Below are 13,198 nucleotides of genomic sequence, written 5' to 3'. Positions count from 1 at the left end.
TCTTGGTCTGTCGACCCCTTATATCATTTTGAACACCTTAAAACTAAAATGAAGGAAATACATAAATAGCTTTTTTATTATTAGGTATAACCAAAGGGCTATTTTAGGGCACATTAGCTTGTATCTATAATAGTATAAGGTACCACCTTTATGTTGCTTATGTATTGGAAGCTAACAGCCACCAGTTGGTATCCTCGCATCACAATGCTGATTGGTAGCTATAAACTTTCATTAGTTGTTATCTAGTTTGACCTGTAGCTTGAGCACAAAACTAAAGAAAGAACCTTCAGATACTAAACTGGTGCTTCGACTATGACTACAATAAAATTATAAACCTCAATTTTGACAACCATTGTGTCAAGGGTCAGATGGGTCATGCTGTCCTTATGCACTTGCAAAGAAGAGTAAGATTAATAGTCCAAAAAAGCTTAAGACTAACAGCTTTCCTCCCTCTAACATGTCAACAGACAATTTCCAAAACCGTGATGGCCAGAATCAAGACCGAAAACAGGCCCCGGACCATGACTGGGTCAAGGCTAAAAGTGAGTGAATTGAAACACAGCAAACAGCAGCAGAGGTGGCCACATTGCTGTGCCTGTTTAGAGTTAATTCTACAGCACTGGATAAAAGCTCTGCATAGCCAATAAGCGAAAATGAGATGGCTGTGGTCCGAGATGGAGGAGGACGCAGAGGGAGTGTAGCGATTGGCCAATGCATTTCTGAAAGGGTGGAGCTTGAAATGGGGCAGTGAGGGTCCTACAGGAACATTCTGATATCTGGAGGGGAATGCAGAGAGAAATTAAGAGACAAGTACTGCACATATACAAACAAGCAAAATCAGACAAATGTACTGTAGCTACCAGTGGTGACAGTGATGGTGGTATCAACTTTGCTGCAGTATATTGCAAAATAAACTTGTCTATGCAAAGTGCAAAATCAATGCCTCTAAGTGACTATATGTCCGGCTGCTTGACAGTGCTTTTCTATAGAGATTATACAAGCTGTGTGTGCACAACTGAATGTCTGTGTCAGCACTGGGTGCAGCATAAAGTAGCCTTATGTAAGATTTTTTTTTTTTGTCTAAGCTGAAAGAAGTAACATTACTGAGTCAGGTGGGAAAATAAGCTATAGCCAGGGTGCCTCTGCTACGTGGCACCTTCTAAAACTTGAAGTCAGAGGTAGCAGATCAGATTTCGCAGGAGTTTTTAGACCACGTTATACATTTTTACATCCTAATATCTCATCCACAAGCTCAAAAAGGAGGTCTAGCTCGATGCTTAGAGCTCAACTGCAAAATCAGCATATTACTGATGAAGATACAACCCCAATTCCAGTTGGGACGTTGTGTAAAACATAAATAAAAACAGAATACAGTGATTTGCGAATCCTTTTCAACCTATATTCAATTGAATACACTACAAAGACAAGATATTTAATGTTCAAACGGATAAACTTTATTGTTTCTTCAAATATTCATTCATTTTTAACTTGATGCCTGTAACACATTCCAAAGAAGTTGGGACAGGGGCATGTTCACCACTGTGTTACATCACCTTTCCTTTTAACAACACCCAATAAGCGTTTGGGAACTGAGGACACTAATTGTGAAGTTTTGTAGGTGGAATTCTTTCCCATTCTTGCTTGATGTACAGCTTCTGTTGTTCAACAGTCCGGGGTCTCTGTTGTCATATTTTGCGCTTCATAATGCGCCACATATTTTCAATGGGAGACAGGTCTGGACTGCAGGCAGGCCAGTCTAGTAGCCACACTCTATTATTATTATTATACGAAGGCACACTGTTGTAACATGTGCACAATGTGGCTTGGCATTGTCTTGCTGAAATAAGCAGGGACGTCCCTGAAAAAGACGTTGCTTGGATGGCAGCATATGTTGCTCCAAAACCTGTATGTACCTTTCAGCATTAATGGTGCCTTCACAGATGTGAAAGTTACCCATGCCATGGGCACTAACACACCTCCATATCGTCCATATCGTCAGAGATGCTGGCTTTTGAACTTTGTGCTGATAACAATCCAGACAGTCCTTTTCCTCTTTGGCCCGGAGGACACGACGTCCATGATTTCCAAAAACAAGTTGAAATGTGGACTCGGCAGACCACAGGACACTTTTCCACTTTGCGTCAGTCCATCTCAGATGAGCTCGAGCCCAGAGAAGCCGGCAGCGTTTCTGGGTGTAGTTGATATATGGCTTTCGCTTTGCATGGCAGAGTTTTAACTTCCACTTGTAGATGGAGCGACGAACTGTGTTCACTGACAGTGGTTTTCTGAAGTGTTCCTGAGTCCATGTGGTAATATCCGTTACAGAATGATGTCAGTTTTTAATGCAGTGCCACCTGAGGGATCGGAGGTCACGGGCATTCAATGTTGGTTTTCTGTCTTGCCGCTTACTTGCAGAGATTTCTCCAGATTCTCTGAATCTTTTGATGATATTATGGACTGTAGATGATGAAATCCATAAATTCCTTGCAATTGCATGTTGAGAAACGTTGTTCTTAAACTGTTGGAGTATTTGCTCACGCAGTTGTTCACAAAGTGGTGAACCTCATGCCATCCTTGCTTGTGAACGAATGAGCCTTTCAGGAATGCTCCCTTTATACCCAATCATGACGTTCACCTGTTTCCAATTAACCTGTTCACCTGTGGAATGTTCCAAACAGGTGTTTTTTGAGCATTCCTCAACTTTCCCAGTCTTTTGTTGCCCTGTCCCAACTTCTTTGGAGCATGTTGCAGGCATCAAATTCAAAATGAGCAAATATTTGTTTATTTGTTTATAAGTTTATCCATTTGAACATTAAATATCTTGTCTTTGTAGTGTACTCAATTGAATATAGGTTGAAAAGGATTTGTAAATCATTGCATTCTGTTTTTATTTATGTTTTACACAATGTCCCATCTTTATTGGAATTGGGGTTGTATGATGGCTGTAAATAATTCACTGACATCCCATTATCGGAATACAAGTTCTCCACCAGGCTTTGGCTTAGTTCCCTTTTAATGCTTTTTCAACCTGCTCACAAATGTCATATTCATCCACATTCATGTCACAACTGGTATGGAAAAAATTATGGTTTATCTGAACTTTCTTGTTCTTATGTACATGACCCTATAAATTAGCTCACAGTAACCAGCCCAAAAGCCTACTGGCCCATCAGGAATATATTCTCATGACATTCCTGATTACCCACTCTAGCATTGCTTGCATATTTTTCTGATTTACATGTAAAAACCTTCAAATTTAAAGCACTAAAGTGACTCTGTAAAGTGATTATTTAAGTAGATTTTGTTTAGTACTTTAATTGAAAATGTAATCTGAATGCAAAATAGAAACACAAAAGGAGTTGCAAAAAAGACACATCTACCATTATCTAAATGACCTATAATATATTATATGGCCAAAACTATGTGGACACATTACATCACACCTATGTAAGCTGTTTGACATTAATATTTGTTTGCCCCACCCCTTTGTAGCTCTAATGGCCTCCATTCCTCTGGAAAGGGTTTCCATGAGATTTTGTGCTTATTCAGTCAAAAGAGCATTTATGAGGCCAGGCACTGGTGTTGGACGTGAAGGCCTGGCTTGTAATCCATGTTCCAATTAATTCAAAAGCTTTTAAGAAACTGCTTGTTAGGTCTCCTTGCTGCACACTGTGATGCTAGCTTTACCTACCTCATGGCTCTCCCCCTTATACTTATTACATTCCATGTTATATTTAAACAGAGTGGCTGGAACTAAAAATAAATGCAGACATGCTTGAAAACTTTAGCTTGCTTCAATGTGACTTACTGCGCTAAAACTACCAAGCTAAAGTGTGTGTTGTCCAAGCTAGCTGCACATTTTAAGTAAATTAGTTCTTCTATAGCCAGGAAACAAGATAAGAAAAGGGTAATACATGGAAACCCATGTCATGAAGCTCCCTTTGCACAGTTCTTGTGTTGATGTTGCTTCCAAAGTTTGGGACTCTGAAGTGAGTTATGCAACAGGCACTTTATGGCTGAGCTGTTGTTGCTCCTAGATGCTTCCATTTCATAGTAATAGCACTTACAGTTGACTAGGGCAGATCTAGCAGGGCAGAAATTTCACAAATAGACTTGTGGAGAAGGCGGCATCATGAATGGATTTTATAGGTCACAAAATAATGTCTCGGGCATTAGCCAACACATTTACAACTAGTTCTGGTAATGTTGTGAGTGAGCTTTTACAGGCCTTTAACTCTTCAGATCATCTGGTTCCTATCACCACCACTGTGAACAAGTCAATATAAGTTTGTCTAGAATGACACATTTCAGATCAAATTGCTCAGAAAGGCTTTGTGTACATATTAAGGATTTCATTATACGCACATTTTGAACTCTCCTTTGATATGAGATAGCTGAATTTCTCTTTATGACAACTGGGATCTCATTTAGCTAAGGTCATTTTCATTGCAGAACAATGAAATAGTATATTAGTTTCGAGCTAGAGTGCACAATGACACCATTATGCTTCCCGTCTCTTGTTTTCATGTGATTGCAGGTTGCATTTTTTTGCCAGGTCAGGCGATAGTTACCTGGAAACTGAGGCTAGAGGCTATATAACCCTACAAATTAGCTTGCTTAGAATAGGAAAGTAATTATTGTAAAATCTCACAGTTCTTGGCTATTGTGTTGATACAGGACTGCAGTTGTCACAGAGAAAAGGAAGAAAGAAATAGTCAGCATACAAATTAGATTTTAAACTGCATTAAGTAGGTGGCAGGATTCCAGCTGAAACCGAAGCAGGTGTTCATGTTTGGGAAAACATACATAACTCCTTGATAAGTTTGTGTGATATCCTGCTCCAGATATGGTGCTTCCAGATATGCTACTTTAAGCCAACAGCCATCTGGCCTAAATCACTCTTTTACATAAGCTTCACATTAAAGCAAAAATGAAGTAGACATATTTATGGTGTTTGAACAGTGAGGCATTTCTTATAAATCTGTTTTTTTAGTCTACAGTCCCTCCCTAGAGAGAGAGAGACAGAGAGAGAGAGAGCTTGCTTGTTCATTGAGACTTTGGTGCCAGAGTATATAAATGGTTGCCAAGTATTTTGCTCTCTCTGTTTGTGACAGCACTAAGACATGGCTACCGCAGGAAAGGTATGTGTCTTCTTTTTCATTGTATTTACACCATTGTCCACGTAGGATTACATTCCATTAGGAAAGGGGCAGTGACATTAATTAAAACATGAGTTAAGCTATTATATCTTTTAAAATATCGAATAAACTGCAACTAGCAGTTATGCAGCAATGTCTTGACTGCTTTTGGAACTGTGTTTGATTTGGTGAAGCAGTTTATTTGTCAGTCACAAAAGACTTAATTGCAATTTAAGTGAACCAGCCATTATTCATTATTATTGTCATTCAGTCACATGAATGTTATGGAGATCTTGCATGTTTTTAATGATGTAAATATGATACTAAGATAAGATAAGACAAGATAATCCTTTGTGAGTCGCACAACGGGGAAAGTGCTACGGCAGCAAAGGCACTCAAGAAAAGTATCTGTAAAGTATTTTATGTACTGAAGCTTTGAATATGTGCAAAGTTGAGGTCACTAAAATATCAAGAGGCCAAAATTATTACTTGGTTTAGAACTTCACTGACAATTTGACATGAATGCAAAACAGAAATGCATTGAAATGCACTTCTATCATAAGCACATGTGACCAAGAAAAAACATATGGAACTCTTCCAGTAATTGATTTATAATGAACCCTGGTTACGAAATCACTCTTATTCTCTGCACTTATGGCAAACAGCTCAAACTGCAAAAACAGATGGCTAAAAAGTCCCATGTGCAGACAGAGATCAGCGCATGTGCATAACTCACAAACATTCTACACTGTAAGCAGAACATAACCCCTATTTACATACAATGTCACAGATTTTGTGTGTGTGTGTGTGTGTGTGTGTGTTGTAGGTGATTAAATGCCAGGCTGCTGTTGCCTGGGAGCCCAATGTTCCAATGGTGATAGAAGAGATCGAAGTGGCCCCACCTCAAAAGAATGAAATAAGAATCAAGGTTACCCATTTCTTGTAGGCCTTCAACAGATATTCATAACTACAGTTATTTGAGCTGATTGCCTCTGACTGCTATTTTTCCCACAAACATTAGATTTCATAGCCACAATGTTTATGTCGCAACAAACAGGACGTGAACTGGGTGCGATTTCCACAGCTGGGTTGAGGTAAACACATGTAAACAAATGAGAGGACAAAACTCATTTAATGACATGTGTTGCAGGTCTTATGAAAGCAACCAAAGTTCTTACTGGTGCTATAACATCTTTAGAAGGCAGCAGTGGGTAATGTTTTTTGAGCTTGAGCTGGTCAGTTGGGAGCTGCAAATTATTATAATGGCAAAAATGAGGCGCGTGGGCGTAAAGAACCATTTAAAAGCCTAGGCCCTAAGTGTCTGTATATGGGCCCATACTTTAGTTTCTCACTTTGATAACTACTCTTTTTGTAGTTGCTAACACAATGTCACTGGACAGCTTGACACGCTTAGAGGAAAACTCTAACAGCTGAATCTGTTATGTTAGCCAACAGAACACAATGGCTAGAACGGCACTGACTGATGGAGGGAGAGGGAGGGCTGTCCTACCCACCCACAGAGAGCATGGCCAATTATGCTGTCTTGGACTCTCAGCCATGAATGGCTGTGGCATCACTAGGGATCGAACTCATATTTTAAGATTTCTAAAAAAGTGCTTGAAAGGGTTAAACACCTTCACATGCTATATATTTATAGACACCCTTTAGATTATGTAAAGAGTCTTCATACCTTTAAAGGTTCGTCACACTCACACATCACACATCCAATTTACAAATTACCAGTCAACACTCCTGCACTACTCCTGGCTCTAGTCCTGTTACTAAGTTACACAACTGCATGATCATAGTAAACATTTTTCTTCATTCGAAAAATTGTTAGTCGAATACCGTGAGAATACCAAATCGTGTATGCAGCATTATGATTTGGATCCAATGGTGAGAACATCATTATCACCCTAAATCAACAGCAAGGAAGCAACATAGCTAAACACACAATTCATCCACTTTATGCTTGTGCTTTAATAGTAACAATGAACAACAACACCAAAAAAAACAACCACCAGTTAATATTTAAAAAGCCAGTTAAAAAACTATGTATATGGTCATATATTGATATTTTTTTATCAAATTAACAAAGCAACAAAGCAGAAAAAAAGGCTCTTCATTTCTGAAAAAATGCGCTGAAACAGCAGTCATGCTCAAATAACTTGGCAACGATTTCTAAAAGTGTCGCAGTACAAAGATCAAAGATCTAAATATCAGCTTTGATGTTAATGATCTAAAATCTGCCCTGTGCTGTAGGTGATAGCTACAGGTGTGTGTCACTCAGACCTGTACCATCTGTTTGAGGGGAAGCACAAAGATGGCTTCCCTGCTGTCTTGGGCCATGAGGGGGCTGGGGTGGTGGAGAGTGTTGGACCTGGAGTTACCGAATTCAAACCAGGTAAGATCACCCATAGCAGTCACTATGCTCTCCCTCATTGTTCGTGCCTCTTTCCTTTATAAGTGCTTTTTTCCCTTATGGTGTAAACTGACCGTCTGTGTGTGTTTTAATGCTTTAATGCAGGTGATAAGGTCATCCCCCTGTTTGTCTCTCAGTGTAAAGAGTGCAGGTTCTGTAAGAGCCCTAAGACTAACCTGTGCGAGAAAAGCTGGTAAGAAACTTGTAAAAAATGTTTAAACACTAAACGGCAAGAAAAGATAGTAAAGTAGGTTGTAAAGTGATGCAAAACATTTGTAAAGAGGTTTTACAGCCACAGTGAAGAGTGAAATGAAAGTTGATATATGAAAAACAGAGGATAAGAAAATAAAATCTAATTACACCAAATGTTTTGACCAGCAAAGACGTTTGCCTTTTTAGTTTTGCAATGTGGCAACGGGGCTAACGCAGCTAACCAAATGACTCTGAACAAATAGCTTTATGAAAACTTCTGAAATAATAAAATATATCAATGCAACTTTTTTATCTTGAGATCACAGGACAAATAAGTCGTGAATCAAGAAAAACAACTGCTCATGAGATCACAAGGCAACTGTGATCTCAACATCTCAGAAAATCATAACTACCTCATGGCCTCTCCGGACCTCCATAGACACTGGATAACATACTGTTTATAAAAATGGAGAGTAGTACAGATGAAATGTAGGCCTCAGATGGCTGCTACTGCTGCTTTTAGCTCTGCAATGTAGTTGTCCATTTTAAAGATAACAACATCATACAGTATCTCATAAACACAAATGCAAGACTATTTGAGATGATCCAAGAGCTTAATATGGCTTAAGGTAAGTGTGTGATGATTTAGGCATGCGCTTTTCACTGTGATGGCCTAAAGTTTCCACTACTATCTAGGTCCATTAGCCTTTAGCTCCAGTGCAAAACTAAAAAAGCAAACATATCCTGGCTTTTAAACTATACTAGGGGTAAGGGGGGAAATTGTGTACTTTTTTGGCCAGTCCATCTATGTAATACATGTACCTAGACAATCATAGGTAAAGCTGTAGACCTGTCAGACAGAGGTTGTATAGCAAAGTTTGTAAACTACTGCGACTTGCAGGTCTACTGAACGGTATGCTCAGATGTCCAACACTGACACGCGCTTCTCGTGTCGTGGCAAGCCAGTCCTGCAGTTCATGGGCACCAGCACATTCTCCGAGTACACCGTTTTGAACCAGATTGCTGTGGCAAAGATCCATGATGATGCTCCGCTTAACCGCGTTTGCCTGCTTGGCTGTGGCATCTCCACTGGCTATGGAGCTGCCATCAATACTGCCAAGGTATGTGGAAACCTGCATGAAGCCTACAGTGAAACCTAATGACACTAAGGGGAAATGCACTGTGCAGTGTATGTCTAGGTAGACGCCAACACAGGGCCTTATTAGGGCCTAAGTGCAGTAAATGAAAGTGTTTGTGAGTATAGGCTGATTTCCTGACCTAATGTCATGTGATAGCCTAGAGCAAAAGGGATTTTTAATGGTGAAACAGCATTGCCATTGCAGTTTGGTCCAAGACTAGGCTTAACGCAAGACTAAAAGACTGGCCCCTAAATGTTATGGACGTCACCACCTTACCTCACGATTCGATTTGATTGAGGAAACGATCTGGCATGGCATTCCTAATTCTACCATTAATTCTATTCAATTTTTAAAAACTACACCAATTTGACTAAAGAAACTACACAGTAGTGGAACACAGACAATAAAAATACCTATTTTTAGATTTGAAAATACTTGAGAATTTTATTTTGGTCAAAGAAATAACTGCAACCTTTACTTGAAGCAGTTTGAATCACCACCTTCCTATTGATGCATACCGATCATGACACGCTACCCCCCAACCATGTGTGTACAGGTAGAGCCAGGCTCAGTGTGTGCAGTGTTCGGGATGGGTGCAGTGGGGCTCGCTGCAGTCATGGGCTGCAAAAACGCCGGAGCCTCTAGAATCATTGCTGTGGACATCAACGAGCAGAAGTTTGAAAAGGCGAAGGTCTTTGGTGCCACGGACTTTGTGAACCCTAAAGCACACAAAAAGCCAATCAACGAGGTTCTGACAGACATGACCAATGGAGGGGTGGATTACTCACTGGAGTGTGTGGGCAATGTGGCTGTTATGGTAAGCTCTATTAATGTGTGTTGATCTTTTTACCTCCTACAGAAAAAGGCATGTGGTGTGAATCTTTCGTGTATGTGCCTCTACAGAGGAGTGCGCTGGAGTCATGTGTCAAGGGCTGGGGTGTGAGCGTGCTCGTTGGCTGGACGGATCTTCATGACTTCTCAGCTCGGCCAATACAGCTAATTGCTGGAAAGACTTGGAAAGGAAGCCTGTTTGGAGGTAAAAAAATCCAGCATTTAAATTCACACAGATCACCAGGTGTAAGAATTTACATTTGCAATGCACCAAAGATAAAATAATTTCCTTTTTACATGCCAGTTTAATGTGCATTTCAGGCTTTAAGGGCAAAGACTCTATCCCAAAGCTAGTCCTGGACTACATGGCTGGCCGTATAAAGCTTGAGGAGTTTGTGACACACACAGTGAGCCTAGAGCAGATCAATGATGCCATTCAGCTCATGAAGACTGGGGGCTGGTAAGTGCTTTGTTTTCTTGTGCCCATTTAAAATGTATTAAGTTTAAACATTTAATGCTGTGTAAGTAACTAGTGTTCTCTGTTTTACAGCATTCGAACTATCGTGAATGTGTCCAAATGAGAAGTCAACAGCCAGAGACCTGCCATAACTAATGTCAAGCCAAAATGATTACTCTTTGTCCTGTCTTCTGCTAGCAATTCTGTTTTTGGATGTCCAATTACTAATGTGTTCTGTCTTGAACAAGAGGTAATGCTCTAAAGCTATATAATACTCTTGAAATAAGTGTGTAGTTTTAAGTACTATGCCTGGCCCATTGTTCAATGGCCTAGCTTTATGTGGACTTACAATATCTATGCAGACCAGTACAATCTTCAGACTAAATAAATGCGTTTGTAATCATTCAAGTTTTTTTCCCTTGTGTTTGTTGGCAAGTCAACCCAAGTCAATGACCTGTATCTCATTACTTTTTGTCCTCTAGCAATCTATTGTGTAATTAAATCCAAGTCCAACACTAAATCTCTGCATGAATAAACATATCCCCATATGCACTACTGAATTATCAAGCAAACTGTTTCTGATGAGGGTTCAAATGGTACAGTTAAAAACGATTACCTAATGACCCTTGGCACCAGACCAAGCCATGAAGGTAATGGAGATGAAGGGTCAGATAAGGAAAAAGGAGTTTCAGAAAAGTACATTTTACAAATATGCCACTGTTTCTGTAAGTGTAATAAACCATTTGTACAAACATATTAATGTACATTATCTGTGCCTTTATCAGTGTATCATCACTTCTATCTCTGAAATACGATCTTAAAAAATGGGTCTTGGATCTCACCATCCTCTCCACGGATCACCACCTTATCGTGGTGGAGGGGTTTGCGTGCTTGAATGATCCTAGGAGCTATGTTGTCTGGAGCAAAAGCTCCTGGTAGGGTCTCCCATGGCAAACTGATCCTAGGTGACAGGTCAGACAAAGTGTGATCCAAAATTCCCCCTATGAAAATAATGAAAAACCAGGACCTGTGTAACCTGCCTGGAACAGGGTTACCGGGGCCCAGCACGAAGGGGTTACATGAGTCCCCCCTCCCATCGACCCACCATCAATGGGAGGGGCAGTAGTAGGGGTTCGGTGCTTTGTGGATCGGGTAGTGTCCGAAGGCGTGGGCCTTGGCGTTCTAATCCTCGGTTGCTGAAACTGGCTTTTGGAACTTGGAATGTTACCTCACTGGATACCGGCTAGATATAGTCGGGCTCACCTCAACACACAGCTTGGGCTCTGGGTCCAATCTCCTTGAGAGGGGCTGGACTTTATTCTTTTCTGGAGTTGCCCATGGTGAGAGGCGGCGGGCAGGTGTGGGCTCTCTCATAGCCCCCCGACTCGGTGCCTGTATGTTGGGGTTTTCTCCGGTGGACGAGAGGGTAGCTTCCCTACGCCTTCGGGTTGGGGAACGGGTCCTTCTTAGAGTCCTTGGGAAGGTCACTTGAAAGTGCTCCTCCTGGAGACTCTATTGTCCTACTGGGGGACTTCAACGCTCACGTGGGCAATGACAGTGTGACCTGGAGAGGTGTGATTGGGAGAAACGGCCTCTCTGATCTGAACCTGAGTGGTGTACACTTTTTGGACTTCTGTGCAAACCACAGTTTGTCCATCACGAACACGATGTTTGAACACAAGGATGTCCATAAGTGCACATGGCACCAGGACACCCTAGGCCGCATTCAATGACTGACTTTGTAGTCGTGTCATCGGACTTGCGGCCATGTGTTTTGGACACTCGGGTAAAGAGAGGAGCTGAGCTGTCAACTGATCACCACCTGGTGGTGAGTTGGATCAGGTGGTGGGGGAAGATGCCGGTCAGACCAGGCAAGCCCAAACGTATAGTGAGGGTTTGCTGGGAACGTCTGGCAGAAGAACCTGTCAGATTGATCTTCAACTCACACCTCCGTCAGAACTTTGACCAGATATCGGGGGAGGTGGGGGACATAGACTCAGAATGGGCCATGTTCCGCTCCTCTCCATTGTTGAAGCGGCTGACTGTAGCTGTGGCCGCAAGGTAGTTGGTGCCTGTCGGGGCGGTAATCCTCGAACCCAGTGGTGGACACCCTAGGTGAGACGCCGTCAAGCTGAAGGAGGAGTCCTACCAGGCATGGTTGGCCTGTGGGACACCAGAGGCAGCTGACAAGTATCGACAGGCCAAGCGATCTGCGACTTCAGTCGTCGCCAAGGCAAAAACCCGGGTGTGGGAGAAGTTTGGTGAGGCCTTGGAAAGTGACTAAGTCGGCTCCGAAAAGATTCTGGCAAACTGTCAGGTGACTCAGAAGGGAAAAGCAGTGTGCCACTAGCACTGTATGTAGTGGAGATGGTGTGCTGCTGACTTTGACTGAAGACGTCATTGGGTGGTGGAAGGAATACTTTGAGGTCCTTCTCAATCCCACCGACACGTCTCCAGACTCTGACTCCTCACTGGAAAACACGGGAATAGGCTTGTCCATTACCGAGGCCGAAGTCATTAAGGTAGTTAAAAAGCTCCTTGGTGGCAAGGCTCCAGGGGTGGATGAGATCTGTCCCGAGTCCCTCAAGGCTCTGGATGTTGTGGGGCTGTCTTGGCTGACACGCCTTTTCAACACTGCGTGGACATCGGGGGCGGTGCCACTGGACTGGCAGACTGGGGTAGTGGTGCCTCTTTTTAAAAAAAGGGGACCGGAGGGTGTGTTCCAACTACAGGGGAATCACACTCCTCAGCCTCCCTGGTAAGGTCTACGCAGGGGTACTGGCAAGTCAGACTCGTTCCCAGTGAGAGTTGGACTCCGTCAGGGCTGCCCTTTGTCACCAATTCATAATATTTATGGATAGAATTTCTAGGCGCAGTCAGGGGACGGAGGGTGTCCGGTTTGGTGACCTCAGTCACATTACTGCTGTTTGCAGATGATGGTCATATTGGGGACATCAGGCCGTGAACTTCAGCTTTCGCTGGATCGGTTTGCAGCCGAGTGTGAAGCGGCCGGGATGAG

General features: G+C 42.1%; 1 protein-coding gene across 1 annotated transcript; it reads left to right on the top strand.

The window, feature by feature from the left end:
• Positions 1-4,994: 4,994 nt before the first annotated feature.
• LOC108421350 (alcohol dehydrogenase 1-like) lies at positions 4,995-10,587 on the top strand. Its single transcript, XM_017690478.2, has 9 exons — positions 4,995-5,141; positions 5,965-6,066; positions 7,401-7,542; positions 7,666-7,753; positions 8,654-8,873; positions 9,448-9,708; positions 9,795-9,927; positions 10,044-10,182; positions 10,273-10,587. The coding sequence occupies exons 1-9, from the start codon at positions 5,124-5,126 to the stop codon at positions 10,301-10,303; spliced, it is 1,134 nt and encodes a 377-aa protein (XP_017545967.1). The 5' UTR covers positions 4,995-5,123; the 3' UTR covers positions 10,304-10,587.
• Positions 10,588-13,198: the final 2,611 nt, after the last annotated feature.

This window comes from Pygocentrus nattereri, chromosome 5 (genome assembly GCF_015220715.1).
Source record: "Pygocentrus nattereri isolate fPygNat1 chromosome 5, fPygNat1.pri, whole genome shotgun sequence".
NCBI lineage: Eukaryota > Metazoa > Chordata > Actinopteri > Characiformes > Serrasalmidae > Pygocentrus > Pygocentrus nattereri.
The sequence above is the reverse complement of the archived record's forward strand: the minus strand, read 5'-3'. Positions and strand labels throughout refer to the sequence as shown.

Bases quoted from the DNA above. Each gene is read 5' to 3' on its own strand.
- LOC108421350 (XM_017690478.2), top strand. The intron at 7,754-8,653 runs GTAAGAAACTTG...TGCGACTTGCAG, and splicing joins AACCTGTGCGAGAAAAGCTG to GTCTACTGAACGGTATGCTC. The intron at 9,709-9,794 runs GTAAGCTCTATT...GTGCCTCTACAG, and splicing joins TGGGCAATGTGGCTGTTATG to AGGAGTGCGCTGGAGTCATG.